Source organism: Amblyraja radiata, chromosome 19 (genome assembly GCF_010909765.2).
Source record: "Amblyraja radiata isolate CabotCenter1 chromosome 19, sAmbRad1.1.pri, whole genome shotgun sequence".
In the NCBI taxonomy this organism is placed as follows: Eukaryota; Metazoa; Chordata; class Chondrichthyes; order Rajiformes; family Rajidae; genus Amblyraja; species Amblyraja radiata.
Genome location: NC_045974.1, coordinates 39,206,553 through 39,222,370, shown reverse-complemented (window position 1 = coordinate 39,222,370; position 15,818 = coordinate 39,206,553). Strand labels below are relative to the sequence as shown.

Sequence of the window (15,818 nt, the reverse complement as noted above, 5' to 3'; positions counted from 1 at the left end):
AAAGTAAAGCCAAGCATGCATTAAACCCTACCTACTTCACTCTTCATAGAGTCATAGTCATACAGTCATACAGCAGGGAAACAGGTCCCTTGGCCCAACTTGCCAATGCTAGACCAGATGCCTATCCACACCTATCCCACCTGCCCACATTTGGCCCATATCCCTCTAAACCTTTCCTATCCATGTATCTGTCCAAATGACGTTTCACTGTTGGAGAACTGTATATAATTCTGTATTTACAGAATTATAAATAATAATCAGTATTTACAAAGATAATATCAATACTATAAAGTATAGGCTTCAGCAAAGGGAGTAGCGGATAGATCTTTCTCCTGAAGGAAGGTGAAGAAATGAACTAATAAGACATCTTTGTAATTAGATCAAATTTTGAAGGAGTTATCACAGAGAGGTTCCACTTGTGAGAAAGAGCTATATCGGCACAAGATAATAACTAACAAGTCAAAATATAAATCAGATCACAATTATAATTTCCAGCAGTTGAAGTATCTTATTTTTGTATAAATGTATTCCTTTCCAAAATGCTTCTTTAATAAATAATGGGCGTAAAATTGCATTTAATTTTCTTCTTTAAACAAAAACAAGACTGCCAATGCCACTTCCACTTCCAGAAGCTTGCATTAGTGTGCTTATTTACAGCCCACCAATTTGTTGACAGTTGGGGTTATTTAATTAAAGAGCTTTGGGTTAGGAGTTGATGTCTAAATGGGATGTCAAATATGTCCATTCCCATATTGCTTTGCATTGGGATAAATTGTATTTAGAAAGAGGGTAGGGGAGCTTGGTGTACTGCGGTAACAATTGTAGTTATCTGATATATTAGCATTGATTGTAGGAGTGAACCGAAACGAATGAATACACTGACGCACGGATGGCATCGTAGGTTAGAATGAAACTTCATCCTTTACATATGAATGTCATGCATGATTCGGAAAGGACTGTGAATCTGCAAGGTCTGTTAGCCTCTTCAAGAACGTAATCACTTACATAACTACAGCAGCGCCCAACTACTCTGCCCAATTGCCATCAATGAAAATGCCAACGGCGATGAAAACCGCAGTACTCTTTCAAGATTGTAGGTGAATACAATTTTGCACGTTGGCATACGCTCAACCATAATTCCCAGGAAGCAGTTTATGTGTAAATCAAACTTAAAGGAAGATATTTCAATTAAGATGACAGAAAGCTTTCCTTTTGGAAAAAAGAACTAATAAACAAAAATAGATCCATTCTGATTCACAAAAAAACAGCTCCAAAACAAGAACTGATATTCTTGTTGGGAAAACCACTATCTTTCAGTGCAACAACTCACGTTTATAGTAAATGTATCAGAAACACATATTCACTCGTGCAATTGCTGTGAGAGTTGTGCCAACACATTAATGTTCTTTCCAATTGATTATTATTTAAATAAATATTGTTTAAATAACGTGTTTCACTGCACCGCGGCAACCAGTTAGTTACAATAGAAAACAATAACCCAAAGTTTACAAAATACTTCCATCCAACGTTTTAGTCTTCTGATGTCTTGTCATTTAACATTACATTGCCTGGTGTTAAGCTGCAGCAGCTGAAATTTAATGGGTTAGTTAATGGGAAATGGAGTTTAAAAACATCTCGTAAAACGGCCCATTGCGATTTACCTGTTGTTTGGGGAAAAGGGAATATGTTTGAAGTAAATGCTTTTCACCCGAGGTGTCCAAAGAGCCAGTAGCACGCCTATAATTGTTAATATAGAGATAACACGTTATAAATTGTCTTCATTATTGGGTCAGTTAATTTAATGCAACCTGATAGTTAACTGTAATCATGTTTGATCTTTCAACCTGTATTTGAACTTACAGTTATAACATTTTCATTAGATTTTTAAATTATTTAATATTGTTAAGAACGATTTATCTTTATATAACACTTGTCTCAACCTCAGTAGCTCCAAGGCACTTCGCAATCAATGAACCGCTTCGTGATGAATCGCTTTGTCTGAAGAAGGGTCTCGACCCGAAAAGTCACCTATCCGTGTTTTCCAAGGATGCTGCCTGACCCGCTGCGTTACTCCGGCAATTTGCAACTTCGCGTTGTAATTAATGGGCTAAAGTAGACATCTCAATTTGCAGAAATTTCGCGATAATACCATTGTGATAATGTGATTTTGTATTATTGATCGAGAGTAAAATATTGGCTCATAATCCTTTAATGATGCACCCACTTTTCAAAATGCGCTAATTAAATCTTTTCAGATACACCTAAAAGCACGGGTCACACTCATCAGGTTAAGAAAAACAGGATCTCTGACAATGCACTGCGACCTCAACACTGAGGTGTTAGAAAGACCAAACATGCTGGAGTAACTCAGCGGGGCAGGCAGCATCCCTGGAAAGAAGGAATGGGTAACGTTTCGGGTCGAGACTTTTCTTCAAACCCGCAACGTCACCCATTCCTTCTATCCAGAGATGCTGCCCAAAGATCCTCTAGTATCTTTGATGCTGCCTGTCCTGCTGAATTACTCCAGCATTGTGTGCGTATCTTCGGTGTAAACCAGCATCTGCAGTTCCTTCCTACATTAAGGTCTTAGGCTCGGTTTGCGAGCTAAAGATGAGCCATTATTACCCTGGCCATTACATTATTTATTTGCAATGCGGTTTATTAGCATATGAAGAAAACAAGTCGGAACAGATGTAGTCCATGTAATCCCTTAGCCTGTTTCATCATTCAGGTTCAGATCAACAATCATCTCAACTCCTGTTTTCAACATCTCCGCAGCAATAAGACCATAATCAATATTAACCCCCCCATCTCGGCCTTAAATAAGCTTTGATTGTCGGATGATTGTCTGTGATAGAGAGGTCCAAAGATTTACAACCCATGCCAAAGAAGATTTTTTACCCAACGCAACCTATAATGTATTCCATTTGTGTCTTTCTGTAATGTATGTCGCTTTATCCCGATACTTTGCCCCCGACTTCCAGTCGGGGAACATTTGCGTAACATCAATCCCATCAAGCCCTTTCAGTGTCTTGCTTCAATAAAACCACCACCTAAACTCAATCTTCACAAAACAACCTCTTCATCCCAGAGAACGATCTGGATCAATGTTGGGAGAGGACCACAGTCTAGGGTCCTTCCACTGCTGGACAAGGGGGGCAAGGTGTGGTGGAGACGCCCCTCAAAATAAGAGAGGGGATTAAACGTCATGAGTGGCAAGGGTGGGGTGATAAATACGTGTAATGTGTGTAAACAGTATTGAAATGTATGTATAGCCTCCGAGAATGTTGGATGGAGTCTTGTAAGGATAATGTATTGGAAATATTTATTTCTCGAATAAAGTGTATTTTGACATTTTAAAAAGACTCATTATGTATGGTTCCTACCACGAGACGAACATCTGTGCAGTTTCTTCAGTAGCCACAATGTATCACTCAGTGAGCAGCGTCTAGAGCGGTTTATTGGGTCAACGTTGTGTTTTTATTTGTGGGATCTTGCTGGGTGTAGGTTTACTGGGAGAGGTTTTTTTCCCATTTGAAAAGTACTTAATTGGATTTTAAGCATTTGTGACTTGCTTTTGGTCGTGAAAGGTTACAAATAAATGCCGGAGTTTTCTTTGTTAATCATCCGAATTGTGATTAAACTTGGCAATGGTTACAATGTTTAAAAACTCCTCAGATGTCCATATGCACTGTCACCGTCCCATCCCTTTAACACCCCCCTTCCTGATAAAAACGCTTATTTTTTTTTACACACACCCGTTTTGATTTTGATTGCTCGGGCTGGCCATCCAAATCCTGAAATGCATCGCCCTCTGCAGGTTGACTTCATTCCCATGCGCTTGTAACAGGGGAAACAGAAATAAATACTCGGCATTGAATAGAGCTGAAACGCTGCCTTGGAGTATCTGAAACGACAACTCGAACCAGGCGGGATCTTTCTCACCTTATCTGTTTATAAATGGCAAAGGAACGCGGAGACGGCAACACCGAAAAGCGCACAGGAGTTAGTATATCGGCGGACACTGAGGACCGTAATGAATTCTAGTCATTGATTTCTGCAAGAGCGTTGGATTTTCTGGTTTCAATGATCGATTTTATTTTACGGAAGTTCTGGTTCCAGGAATATCGTCCACCCCCACCCATCCATAAAATGTAAAAAAAAAATGTAAGTCTTGATCTTACATCGAGGTCCCCTTGAATACACAATAGCTGTCGGTTATGAACCACCCACACGGTCTCCGAACAAGGAAGTCCAACTGCGCCCTCAGTCTTGCGAGTGCCTTCATATATTCGGTCTATAAATGTATATGAACACGATCTCGCCTTCTTTTGGAGATACTGTACTGCAAAGAGTGGAGAAGTGGAATGTGTTCAGGTCTTGCATCGTCTACCGAATCGTCAAGCGTGATTACGTTTCCTGAACTTGTTGCTGGTGGACTGGAAGCTCTGTTGGGGGATCCTCCTGTCACTAATCCGGTACAGGTTCTTTGCATTTTATGTTATACGTTGATAATATATATATATAAATTGTGAATTGCACAGATAAAGGTCTGAAACCTCTAGGTATCCGCTAAGTGGCCGATGTTTCGGAGAGGTACGGCAGCAAATAGTTAATGCTCTTTTGATAACACCTGGTAAATGTGCGGCTGCTTCTTAAGTTGTTGCCTGGAGGTGTACAACTGCAATAGGACGGTACTCTTTAAAATGCATGTGTAAACAGAGCATACAGATTTAGAAAATGCTGCAAAAATTTGAAAAAAATAACTCTGAGGGTTGGCAATCGTATGCAGTAGTGAGTTTGCTTTTATTTTATTTCGCACTCCTGCAAATCGCATTCCCATTCTGGTTTATTTTATCTTTCCAGATGTCAGACGAGCAACACCCAGCCGGGTTTTGAGTCAGGAGCGACCTGTTTCTCGCCAGCCAGCAGCCGCGGTCAGTCAGTCAGATCGCTGAGGATGGCAGCGGGGGTAGCAGCCTGGCTGCCGTTCGCCCGGGCGGCGGCTATCGGGTGGATGCCGGTGGCGAGCCACCCCATGCCCGCCGCCCCCAGCGACAGAAAGCGGCCGCAGGACGGGCTAGTCATCCTCAACGTGAGCGGCAGGCGCTTCCAGACGTGGCGGAGCACTCTGGAGAGGTACCCCGACACCTTGCTGGGCAGCTCGGAGAAGGACTTCTTCTACAACGACGAGATCAGCGAATATTTCTTCGACCGCGACCCGGACATCTTCAGGAACATCTTGAATTTCTACCGCACGGGCAAGCTGCACTACCCGCGACACGAGTGCATCTCGGCTTACGACGAGGAGCTCGCCTTCTTCGGCATCATCCCCGAGATCATCGGCGACTGCTGCTACGAGGAGTACAAGGACCGAAAGCGCGAAAACGTCGAGCGCATCCTGGACGACGCGGAGGACGAGCTGAGCGCCGAGAACCGCCTGCCGTCCATGACGGCGCGCGAGAAGGTGTGGCGGGCTTTCGAGAACCCGCACACCAGCACCCTGGCGCTCGTCCTCTACTACGTCACCGGCTTCTTCATCGCCGTCTCGGTGATGGCCAACGTGGCGGAGACGGTGCCGTGCGGCACCATGCCGGGCAGCGTCAAGGAGCTGCCGTGCGGCGAGCGCTACGCCCTGGCCTTCTTCTGCCTCGACACGGCGTGCGTCATGATCTTCACCATCGAGTACCTGCTGCGCCTCATGGCGGCCCCCAGCCGCTACCGCTTCGTGCGCAGCGTGATGAGCATCATCGACGTGGTGGCCATCATGCCCTACTACATCGCCCTGATCATGACGGACAACGAGGACGTGAGCGGCGCCTTCGTCACCCTGCGGGTCTTCAGGGTCTTCCGGATATTTAAGTTCTCCCGCCACTCGCAGGGCCTGCGCATCCTGGGCTACACCCTCAAGAGTTGCGCCTCCGAGCTCGGCTTCCTCCTCTTCTCCCTCACCATGGCCATTATCATCTTCGCCACTGTCATGTTTTACGCCGAGAAGGGTTCCACCGCCACCAAGTTCACCAGCATCCCGGCTGCTTTCTGGTACACCATTGTCACCATGACCACTCTGGGGTAAGTGCCTGGGTTTCTCTGCACTCTTGACTGGTGCAGGTTGGTCTGCTTCCAGTTCAATTGTGGGTTTTACTTGGCCTGTGTTTTGTGTTGAGTGGAACTTTTTGATCTTGGTACCACTGATTCATTGGCTGCCCCAAGTTGGTTTTGGTCTTCCTTGAGTTATTTTGGAGTAAACCTTCACGCAGAAGGCCAGTCATAGAGTTCAGTGTATTTATTGAATGTGCGCTGCTTTTGAAGGGTTCTCTGAACAGGTGCATTGTTTGTGGAGAAGGTGTGAAATTATTTGTTGGAAGAACCAATGTAGCCTGCTTGCCACAAAGGTTAATCTGCATACGTTTGAAGTTTTTGATAATATTAATGCAGTTAACTTGACCGAACTTTGGAAAGTTTGAAACATATAATTTCTCTCCCCTTATCAGCAAATGTCATTTTCATATTGGTTTGTTCTGTGCCCATATTTAAGAGGTATATTGAAATAACCATGACAACTCTGAAAGTCTATGTTTGAATACACATAAGTACTTACTTTATATTTATAAAATACAACAACACAGAATTGCCACCCGGAACCTGGGATGAAAACAACTGAGAAGCTCTGTATTTCTGAAATGTTGGTATGCAAAGTTGCATTTTTAATAGCCTTTATTATCATTTGATATTAAAATGTATTGCAATTTATGGTTCAGCAATCATGGATAGGTTTTTAGTAAATTATGAGGCAGCTTGGAGAACCAGTTACTACTGTTGTGCTGAATATGTCCATCTTTGTCACTTACAACTCTCTGACCTAATGGGACAAAACCGACCTTGAAATTTTGGTCCATAATGTCTAACCAAGCTTTAGCCAATAAAGACATGTAAAATTCCAATAGTATCGATTACATTTTTATCATTCTTGGATTGTAAATTTCCATTCGTATACAAAGATGATTGATGTTAGTAGGCCTTTCATCCTGTGTGACCCATCAAACTACAACAATTCTGATGGTAGCATGACAAATAACTGGGTTGCTTGAAAACTCCTCTGCACTTGAGTGCAAATATTGAATTAAACCAGTTTTCTAATGGCAGTTATAAACATTTTTGCTCTGTTTGATGCATGCGTATATACAAGTTGTAAACCACAACAAAGCAATTTCACAAAACACTTTGTAGTTTGCACTAAGTGTGCACCTGGTCTTGAATGGGATGCAAACACTGTTATGGAGGCCTATATATGATGTTTTAACGCTAGATTATCCAACAAATTGTTGAATAGTTAAGTCATATGTCAAGGCAGACATTATCCATTCCCTAAAATAAGATTTGCAACTGGCTTAACTCTGAGGATAAGTTGTAAGAAAGCCTTGTTAAAGTAAACAATTCATCGCAGTACCGTAGAACTGATAGTATAAAAAAGTTTCATTCTGCTGCAAGAAGCGGGCAATAATTTTCAATCATTACATCATAATTTAATTTAAGAAAATATGTAATATGTTGGACTATAATCAAGTGATCCTCCTGGAGGTGTATTGCATTAACTGTATCAATACTGCACCTAGATGAGCATTCTTCTCCTGTTGGGGGTCAGTTCTGCACATTGCTTGACTATTGCTTCTGGGCCTGGGGAGGGACTTTTATGACTTTGTAGACAGAGCCAGAATCTACTTGTACTGACTGGGCTGTATTATATTTAACCCAGTCTGCACTTTGAGTTCATCACCTGCTAACTGCTAGCAAGTGTTTTCCTTCATGGGTCCAACTGGATTTGAGACCATGACCATTCAACAAAATGCAGAAGTCTGCAAATGATGGCTTAGATCCCCATATCAATCTGATGACCCTTTTTTGACAGGACACATTGTTCTGATCTATGGCATTGGGGGAGAAAAAGGTAAAACATGAATACAATTAAAATGACTAAAAGAACACATTGAATTGACATAAATTGATTAAACCATTAAAAATGGTTTAAATAAATAATAAATGCATGCTATTACTTAATTTACCTTTTCCATTCAGATCAATGACCCATTGGATTAAATAGGATAGCATTTTATCTGAGTCCGACCAAAGTGTGTCCATCCCTTCAGCTCGGCATGAATGACCTCTACTTCGGACACATTCCACATATTTCATGCTGTTGAGCAGACATGGGAAGTTGCTTGATTAGTAAGGGTGTCAGGGTGGCCTAATTCTGCCTCTATCACTTATGAACTTAAAGACATGCTGAAGAGCAGAGAAATGTGTCAGACTCGAAAACAATCAGCACAGGAGCACCTCAAGGCTGCGTGCTCAGCCCCCTGCTGTACTCACTCTATACTCATGACTGCTTAGCCGGTCATAGTACGAACTCCATCATTAAGTTCGCTGACGACACCACTGTTGTGGGACGTATCCCTGATGGGGATGAGTCAGAGTATAGAAGAGAGATCGAGCGACTGTCCATATGGTACCAGCACAATAACCTGGCCCTCAACACCAGCAAAACCAAGGAACTGATTGTGGACTTTGGAAGTAGGATGGGGACCCACAGTCCCGTTTATATCAACGGGTCGATGGTTGAAAGGGTCAAGAGCTTCAAATTCCTGGGCGTGCACATCTCTGAAGATCTTTCCTGGTGATGCAATTATTAAGAAAGCTCATCAGCGCCTCTACTTCCTGAGTAGATTACGGAGAGTCGGTTTGTCAAGGAGAACTCTCTCTAACTTCTACAGATGCACAGTAGAGAGCATGCAGTAGAGTTGCATCATGGCTTGGTTTGGCAACTTGAGCGCCCTGGAGATAAAAAGACTACAAAAAGTAGTAAACACTGCCCAGTCCATCATCGGCTCTGACCTCCCTTCCATCGAGGGGATCTATCGCAGTCGCTGTCTCAAAAAGGCTGGCAGTATCATCAAAGACCCACACCATCCTGGCCACACACTCATCTCCCTGCTACCTTCAGGTAGAAGGTACAGGAGCCTGAAGATTGCAACAACCAGGTTCAGGAATAGCTACTACCCCACAGCCATCAGGCTATTAAACTTGGCTCGGACAAAACTCTGAACATTAATAGCCCGTTATCTGTTATTTGCAGTTTATTAGTTTATTCATGTGTGTATATATTTATATAATGATATATGGACACACTGATCTGTTTTGTAGTCAATGCCTACTATGTTCTGTTGTGCTGAAGCAAAGCAAGCATTTCATTGTTTTATCAGGGGCACATGACAATAAACTCTCTTGAACTTGAACTTGAGAGAGTATATGGACAACAGTTTCCTATGGAGCTCCTGCATTATTCACCTAGCATTCTCATTTCAATAGTTTCACTGAGTAATGACCTGGTATGTGAAAACGGACTTTGTGTCCAGGTTTACTGAGACCGTTGTGGTATGTGGCATCGTGAAAAGTCTGGAGTAAATTACTTATTACTAAGTGTTAGATTTACAGAGGGGGAGAAAAATCCACTCCAATTTTATTTCTATTGTTAATGGATTGTGTACTAAATGTTTTATATTAGGGCAGCATGGTGTACATAAGATTTTATTTGTTATCATGGAAGTGACACATACCTGATGTAATGGGAGTCTAAATAATTTCATAATATTAGATAGTTTAATAGTGATTCTAAGGAAAGGTATTGAATGGACATTTCAAAAGTTGTATTTTTTCAGTCCACATGTACAAAAAAGGCACGAAATTTTTTTTAAAATTGCATTTACTTTGTCTCTAGGCGGCAAAGGAAAATGCACATTTTAGTTTCAGCATGTTCTGTATAAGGCAGAATGCATAGGAATTGTAGTAATGGACACTCCAGAGATGCTTCCTGATGCGCTGAATTACTCCAGCACTTTTTTGTGTCTTCTATCAAATTGATTGCTGTTTTTGGAATTCTTCACTGTTCGCACATAGATGAATTGTTAAAACAATAACTACTGTATAAAATAAAAACGTAGAATGCTTAAATATAGTTTTGATGCTTCACCGTGAAAAAAACAAATTTGTACTACAACTTTGCTGCTAATAATGATGCATAGTTTAAAACTACTTGTGTTTCAGCTAGTTGCCAAGTTTCTTACTTACAATTTGACTACTTTTGGCGGCTTATGGTAATTAAATATATATATTTTTTCATTGATTATCCAAACTTGGGATTTGCACAGGCAGTTGTATCTATTAAAAGATGTTGGTTATTCCCTTTTTCAGTATTACTCAAAAAGTAAAGACAGACTTTAAAAACAATTGACATCATAAAACTATGTGTTGGAACAATAAGCATAATCTTGCAGGTCAAGCAGCATCTCTGGAGAACATAGAAAGGTGATGTATTGGGTCAGGACCTGTCTTCAGTCCAGATCTGAAATGTCACATCTCCATGATCTTCAGAGATGCTGCTTGACCCACTGAGTTACTCCAGCACTTTATGTCCTTTCGTGTAAACCAGCATCTGCAATTCCTTGTTTCAACATAATCTTGCTGATTTGCTCGGAAATGAAGTGCATTATTTGCAAATACTGTATGTGTTTTCATACTCTAGTATGATCTTGTGTAAATGTGGCCTAGATGTGTAATTTTGTGTTGACAATTTAAGTGGTCAATTTTATCTACAATGTTGAAATGAAGTGCAATTCAGAGTAAACCAAAGCCTGAAGTTGTCAGTAGTAAGATTGCAGTTTTTTAGTTAAATAAAGAAAATGGAATTTCATCAGGTGAACTTTTGAAGCTCTTTGTATTTTGTCCAACAAATCCCTCATCGCAAATGAAAGGAAATCCAGTTGTTCTGTAGCACAGAGGCAAAATCTAATGGATTTTCTGCAAACGTTAGCATGTGGTTATTTATGATTTTGCATTCCTTCTTATTAAATGAGTTCTGGATATGCACCTTGCCTCAACTTATTTCCAATTATCTTTCAATAAGTATGTACAAGTTTGAAATATAGCCATTTGTAATGGAAATTGAATCAACATTAGGCCACAAAACTTTTTCTATAGACTGTTGAAGGGACAGGTAGTTCTACTATAATGAGTGTCTCCATGCCACGAATTGGGTATAAAGCGACTGGTGAAATAGGGAACTCTATTTGCGTTGCACAGACCAAATTGGTCATAATACAATTTTGATGAGAACCACTTAACAGTTACTTTAGAAGCAGTTACTTTAGAAATTGGCAGAAAAAAAATCTGTTTTGAAAAATAAACAATGGGGGGTGATTGTTTCAATCACCCAAGTAATTGGATACTATTGTCTTTTAAGAACACCGGCTGCCAGTTTCATTACAAATGGCCATTGAAACTGACAGGCAATTGCTTCTGTTGACACTATAATGTGTGGGAACAATAAACATAACCTCTATTAATCAATTTAACATACAGCCTTTGGAATTGTAGCTTTCAGTAACAAAAAAAACTTGCTGTTATGGTGTTATAGTCCTATATTTTTGAAAATCCTGGAGGAGGATGGGAGGGTGGGAACTGTGTTGTTATGAGTGAAGCTCTCTAGCCCCTAACCCTCTTTTCTATTCCCCATTGACACAATTGGTTTTATAATATGACCTTCTTTTGCACAAGGTTTTTAGGATCACTATTATCGTTACATAGCAGAATTACCTTTATTGATTTACTTCCAGTGTGGTGATTAATGCAGGCACATTTCAATTGTGAGTTGTTGCAGTATTGGGATGGGCACTAGCACAATGTCAGAGTTCGATATCTAATCGGTAAGTAGACAAAAATGCTGGAGAAACTCAGTGGGTGAGGCAGCATCTATGGAGCGAAGGAAATAGGCGACGTTTCGGGTCGAGACCCTTCTTCAGATTTAATCAGTAGATCATTCGACCATTCAGCTTTTTAATGTTGTTTTGACACCAACCTGCCAAATTTGAATTTTGGCATTTCAGCTACCAAGCTTTTGTAACCTTGCACAGTAGAACATGTGTTCAGTAGCAGAATGAACTTCGGCAGCAGATAAGATGTCATCAAATGAATTAGTGTGCTGTTACTAAGTAGGGATTTTAAACTTTATTGAGTTCTTCAGAAGTCAAGGTCTACAGTGTACTTGTAAAGCATGCATGCATTACACAAACCTGTTGCTTTCTGACATAGATGCATTTGAAATTGTGCTGACTGAGAGACTCAGACCAGATCTGATAGCTTAAACATGGACTCCAGGGAGCTTATGTGGCACATCAGTGCTGGAAGTATACACCACCATGACCTGTAACCTATTAAATTAGCGTGCTCATCATACTGCCTTGTTGTTATCAAACTAGGGAACAAACCCAGGTTCAGTGAGAATGCGGCAGGAATTGCTTGGAGCAACACATGGTGTGCCTAAGATTGAGGTGCTAATGGAGTTCCAGCATTGGAAGACGTGTGACAAACAATTAAACATCAGAGCTAAGCAATCCCAGAAACATTATGTTGTTCAAGAAGGAACTGCAGATGCTGGAAGATCGAAGGTACACAAAATTGCTGGAGAAACTCAGCGGGTGCAGTGGTCCCTTCACCTCCCCCCTCGACTCCATTCAAGGACCCAAGCAGTCGTTCCAGGTGCGACAAAGGTTCACCTGTATCTCCTCCAACCTCATCTACTGCATCTGCTGCTCTAGATGTCAGTTGATTTACATCGGGGAGACTAAGCGAAGGTTGGGCGATCGTTTCGCCGAACACCTCCGCTCAGTCCGCAATAACCTACCTGAACTCCCGGTGGCTCAGCACTTCAACTCCCCCTCCCATTCCCAATCCGACCTCTCTGTCCTGGGTCTCCTCCATTGCCAGAGTGAGCACCAGCGGAAATTGGAGAAACAGCACCTCATATTCCGCCTGGGGACCTTGCGTCCGGATGGCATTAACATTGAATTCTCCCAATTTTGCTAGTCCTTGCTGTCTCCTCCCCTTCCTTAACCCTCTAGCTGTCGCCTCCCACCCGCCCGCCCTCGGGCTCCTCCTCCTCCCCTTTTTCCTTCCTTCTCCCCCCCAACCCCCATCAGTCTGAAGAAGGGTTTCGGCCCGAAACGTCGCCTATTTCCTTCGCTCCATAGATGCTGCTGCACCCGCTGAGTTTCTCCAGCAATTTTGTGTACCCCAGAAACATTATAGCAGGTCAAAACTCTGCAGTTGTACCACATTTAGTTGTGAATGGTGGATAGGTAAACTGCTGCTGAGAGAAAGAGGCACAAGAACTTTGAAACATGTGAATGCTGGAGACAAGGCTGAAGCATTTGCAAAGACATTCAGCCAGAAGTGCCAAGTAGATGATTCGTCCTAGCTTCCACCAGCACAAGAGCCCAATTTGCGTCCTATAAAGAAATGGTTGACAGAACAGGGTAAAGCAAAGGCAACTGGACCAAACAATGTGGTATAATATTGAAGATCTGTACTTTGGAACCAGTTGTCCCCCTGGCCAAACTATTTTAGCTCAGTTCCAACAAGTTGCTGATCAATCGGCACCCCCTAAACAGTAAATCATTTCACAAGTGGTTGCACCATCTACAAATTGCACTGTATTTATTTGCAGTGGTTACTCCAATAGCACTAGTAAACTTGCAGAATTTATCACCAATAAGAACGGCAGAAATGTAGGAATGCCACCGCCTGCATGTTCCCTTTCCATTGCACTTCATCGATCTATTGCTATTTTGCTTGCTCTCTCTCACTCACTTGACTCGGCATTCACGGCATCATTTGGCATTTTGCAAAGACAACTGCATCTGCAGTTCCTTCCTATTGAAGATGAACCCTGGCCCGAAACAACTCCTAATCCATTCCCCCACAGATACTGTTGCCCGCTGAATTCCTCCAGCACTCTTGTGTTTTTTATTTAACTCTGAAATTGAAGATAGACACAAAAGGAATGGGTGATGTTTCGGGTCGAGACCCTTCTTCAGACCGAAGAAAGTGCTCGATCCGAAACGTCACCCATCCCTTCTCTCCAGAGATGGTGCCTGGCCCGCTGAGTTACTCCAGAAATTTGCGTCTACCTTTGATGTAAACCAGCATTGCAGTTCCTTCCTACATTGTTCTAGTAAATCTTGTCTGCACTCTCTGCCGTGCTTTCGTGCTGTATAGTGCAGTGCCCAATATCCCAGCCTCAATGAAACCAATGTTTTAACGGAGTTCAACACAACCTCCTTGCCTTTACAAACCCGTGCAAATGGTTGGCATTGTTGATACTGCATATTTTGCATAGTGCATGTACTGCATGGTGGAGTATCTTGCTCCACATGGCATGAATGTTTACAGTCGCTTGCAGCTTGAATTTCTTCGCACAATTAATTCCAGTACCTGTTTGTTTAGCTTAGTTTAGTTTAGAGATACAGCGCGGAAACAGGCCCATCGGCACACCGAGTCCGTTCGACCAGCGATCCCCGCACATTAACACTATCCTACAACTAGGGACAATTTAGGCATACGCCAAGCTACATACGTCTTTGGAGTGGGAGGAAACCCACGCGGTCACGGGGAGAACGTACAAACTCCGTTCAGACAGCACCCATAGTCGTGATCGAACCCGGGTCTCTGGCTGCCTTACAAGCGGTGTAAGGCAGCAACTCTACCTCTGCCACCGTGCCGCATAATGCCTTGCTGCTCTTGGTGTGGCAGCTTTTGCAAACCTTATGGGGCTGTCCAACTGCGGCAACCTAATTAGCGAGTTAAGAAGAGTGTCTTCGACCTTCAAGCTCGAGGGCACTCGCGTGGAAAACCTCGAGCTGGATCGACCGTCAGCGTTGAAACCGCGAGCTGGATCAACCGACCGCACACACACACACACACACACACACACACACACACACACACACACACACACACACACACACACACACACACACACACACATCGCAAAGGCGGGGGCCAGGGAAAGCAGGAGCGCTGTCTGAAATTCACACCCGCGATGAAGAGGAAGGTAAAAGATGGCTGCACAGTGTACGGTAAGTCCTTTAGAGAGCGCGGAGGGGGGGGGGGGAGGGGGGGGGTGGTAGAGAAGTGGAGAGAAGGGGAGAAAAGGAGTGGAGACACATTTAAGAAGTATAATAAAGTTTAGCGGGCATTTTACCTACCGGTCGGTTTTTCTTGGTCCTGAAAACTCCAATAAGCCAACATGCTGAAAATGTTTCTGTGACCTAGCTGAGGCCGTGTGTATTCAGGAACTTGCCTCGAGCATGAAGGAGAGTTCCAGTGACCTCATAGGACCTCCTAGGATCACGTGTCGACCATGCTGCGAGTTTGAGTCGAGGGCAAACTCTTCTAAACTCGCAGATTAGGTCGCCGCAGTGGGACAGCCCCTTTAGGCCATTTTGCGTATAGGAGTTTGGATGTACATGTGCATTGTGCACAGAGCATTTAGCTTCAATGATGGGTGATATTTCATCTAAGCTTGCCCCAAACCACCTGGTATTCTTATGCTTTTCTTTCCTGAAGGCAAGTGATTTTGCATCATAGATGACCGTTATCAGAGATTTTCAGTCTTTGATGCATTTCCTTGGCGACTCCAAGGTTGGGAGGGCTTTGGTGAACTGTGCTGAGAAACCTTGATGTTCACCCACATTATTGGAGATGTTGTTATAGGGCTGACCTTTCTTTTTGGATGTACTTTACATGGGACTTCACCTTGCTCTTGCTGAGTGAGAGGTCAGTGCCACAAGTTGCACTGTGATAAGTTTGAGTGTGGACAACACGAGGCAGATCCTTTCTTCTAATGATGAGTAGATCGAGTTGGTGGGAGTAACCAGAACAGGGATGATGCCTTGTGGCGGTGTTTGCCCTGGAAAAAGTATTTG

At 42.7% G+C, this 15,818-nt stretch overlaps 1 protein-coding gene across 1 annotated transcript in view; it reads left to right on the top strand.

Moving 5' to 3' along the window:
- The first annotated feature begins 3,769 nt into the window (after window positions 1–3,769).
- kcnd2 (potassium voltage-gated channel subfamily D member 2) overlaps window positions 3,770–15,818 on the top strand; it is a 441,658-nt gene continuing 429,609 nt past the window's right edge. The window contains exons 1-2 of the mRNA XM_033038301.1: window positions 3,770–4,478; window positions 4,867–6,072. Coding sequence (XP_032894192.1) covers window positions 4,961–6,072 — 1,112 coding nt within the window. The 5' untranslated portion in view covers window positions 3,770–4,478; window positions 4,867–4,960. The remainder of the gene's footprint in view (window positions 4,479–4,866; window positions 6,073–15,818) is intronic.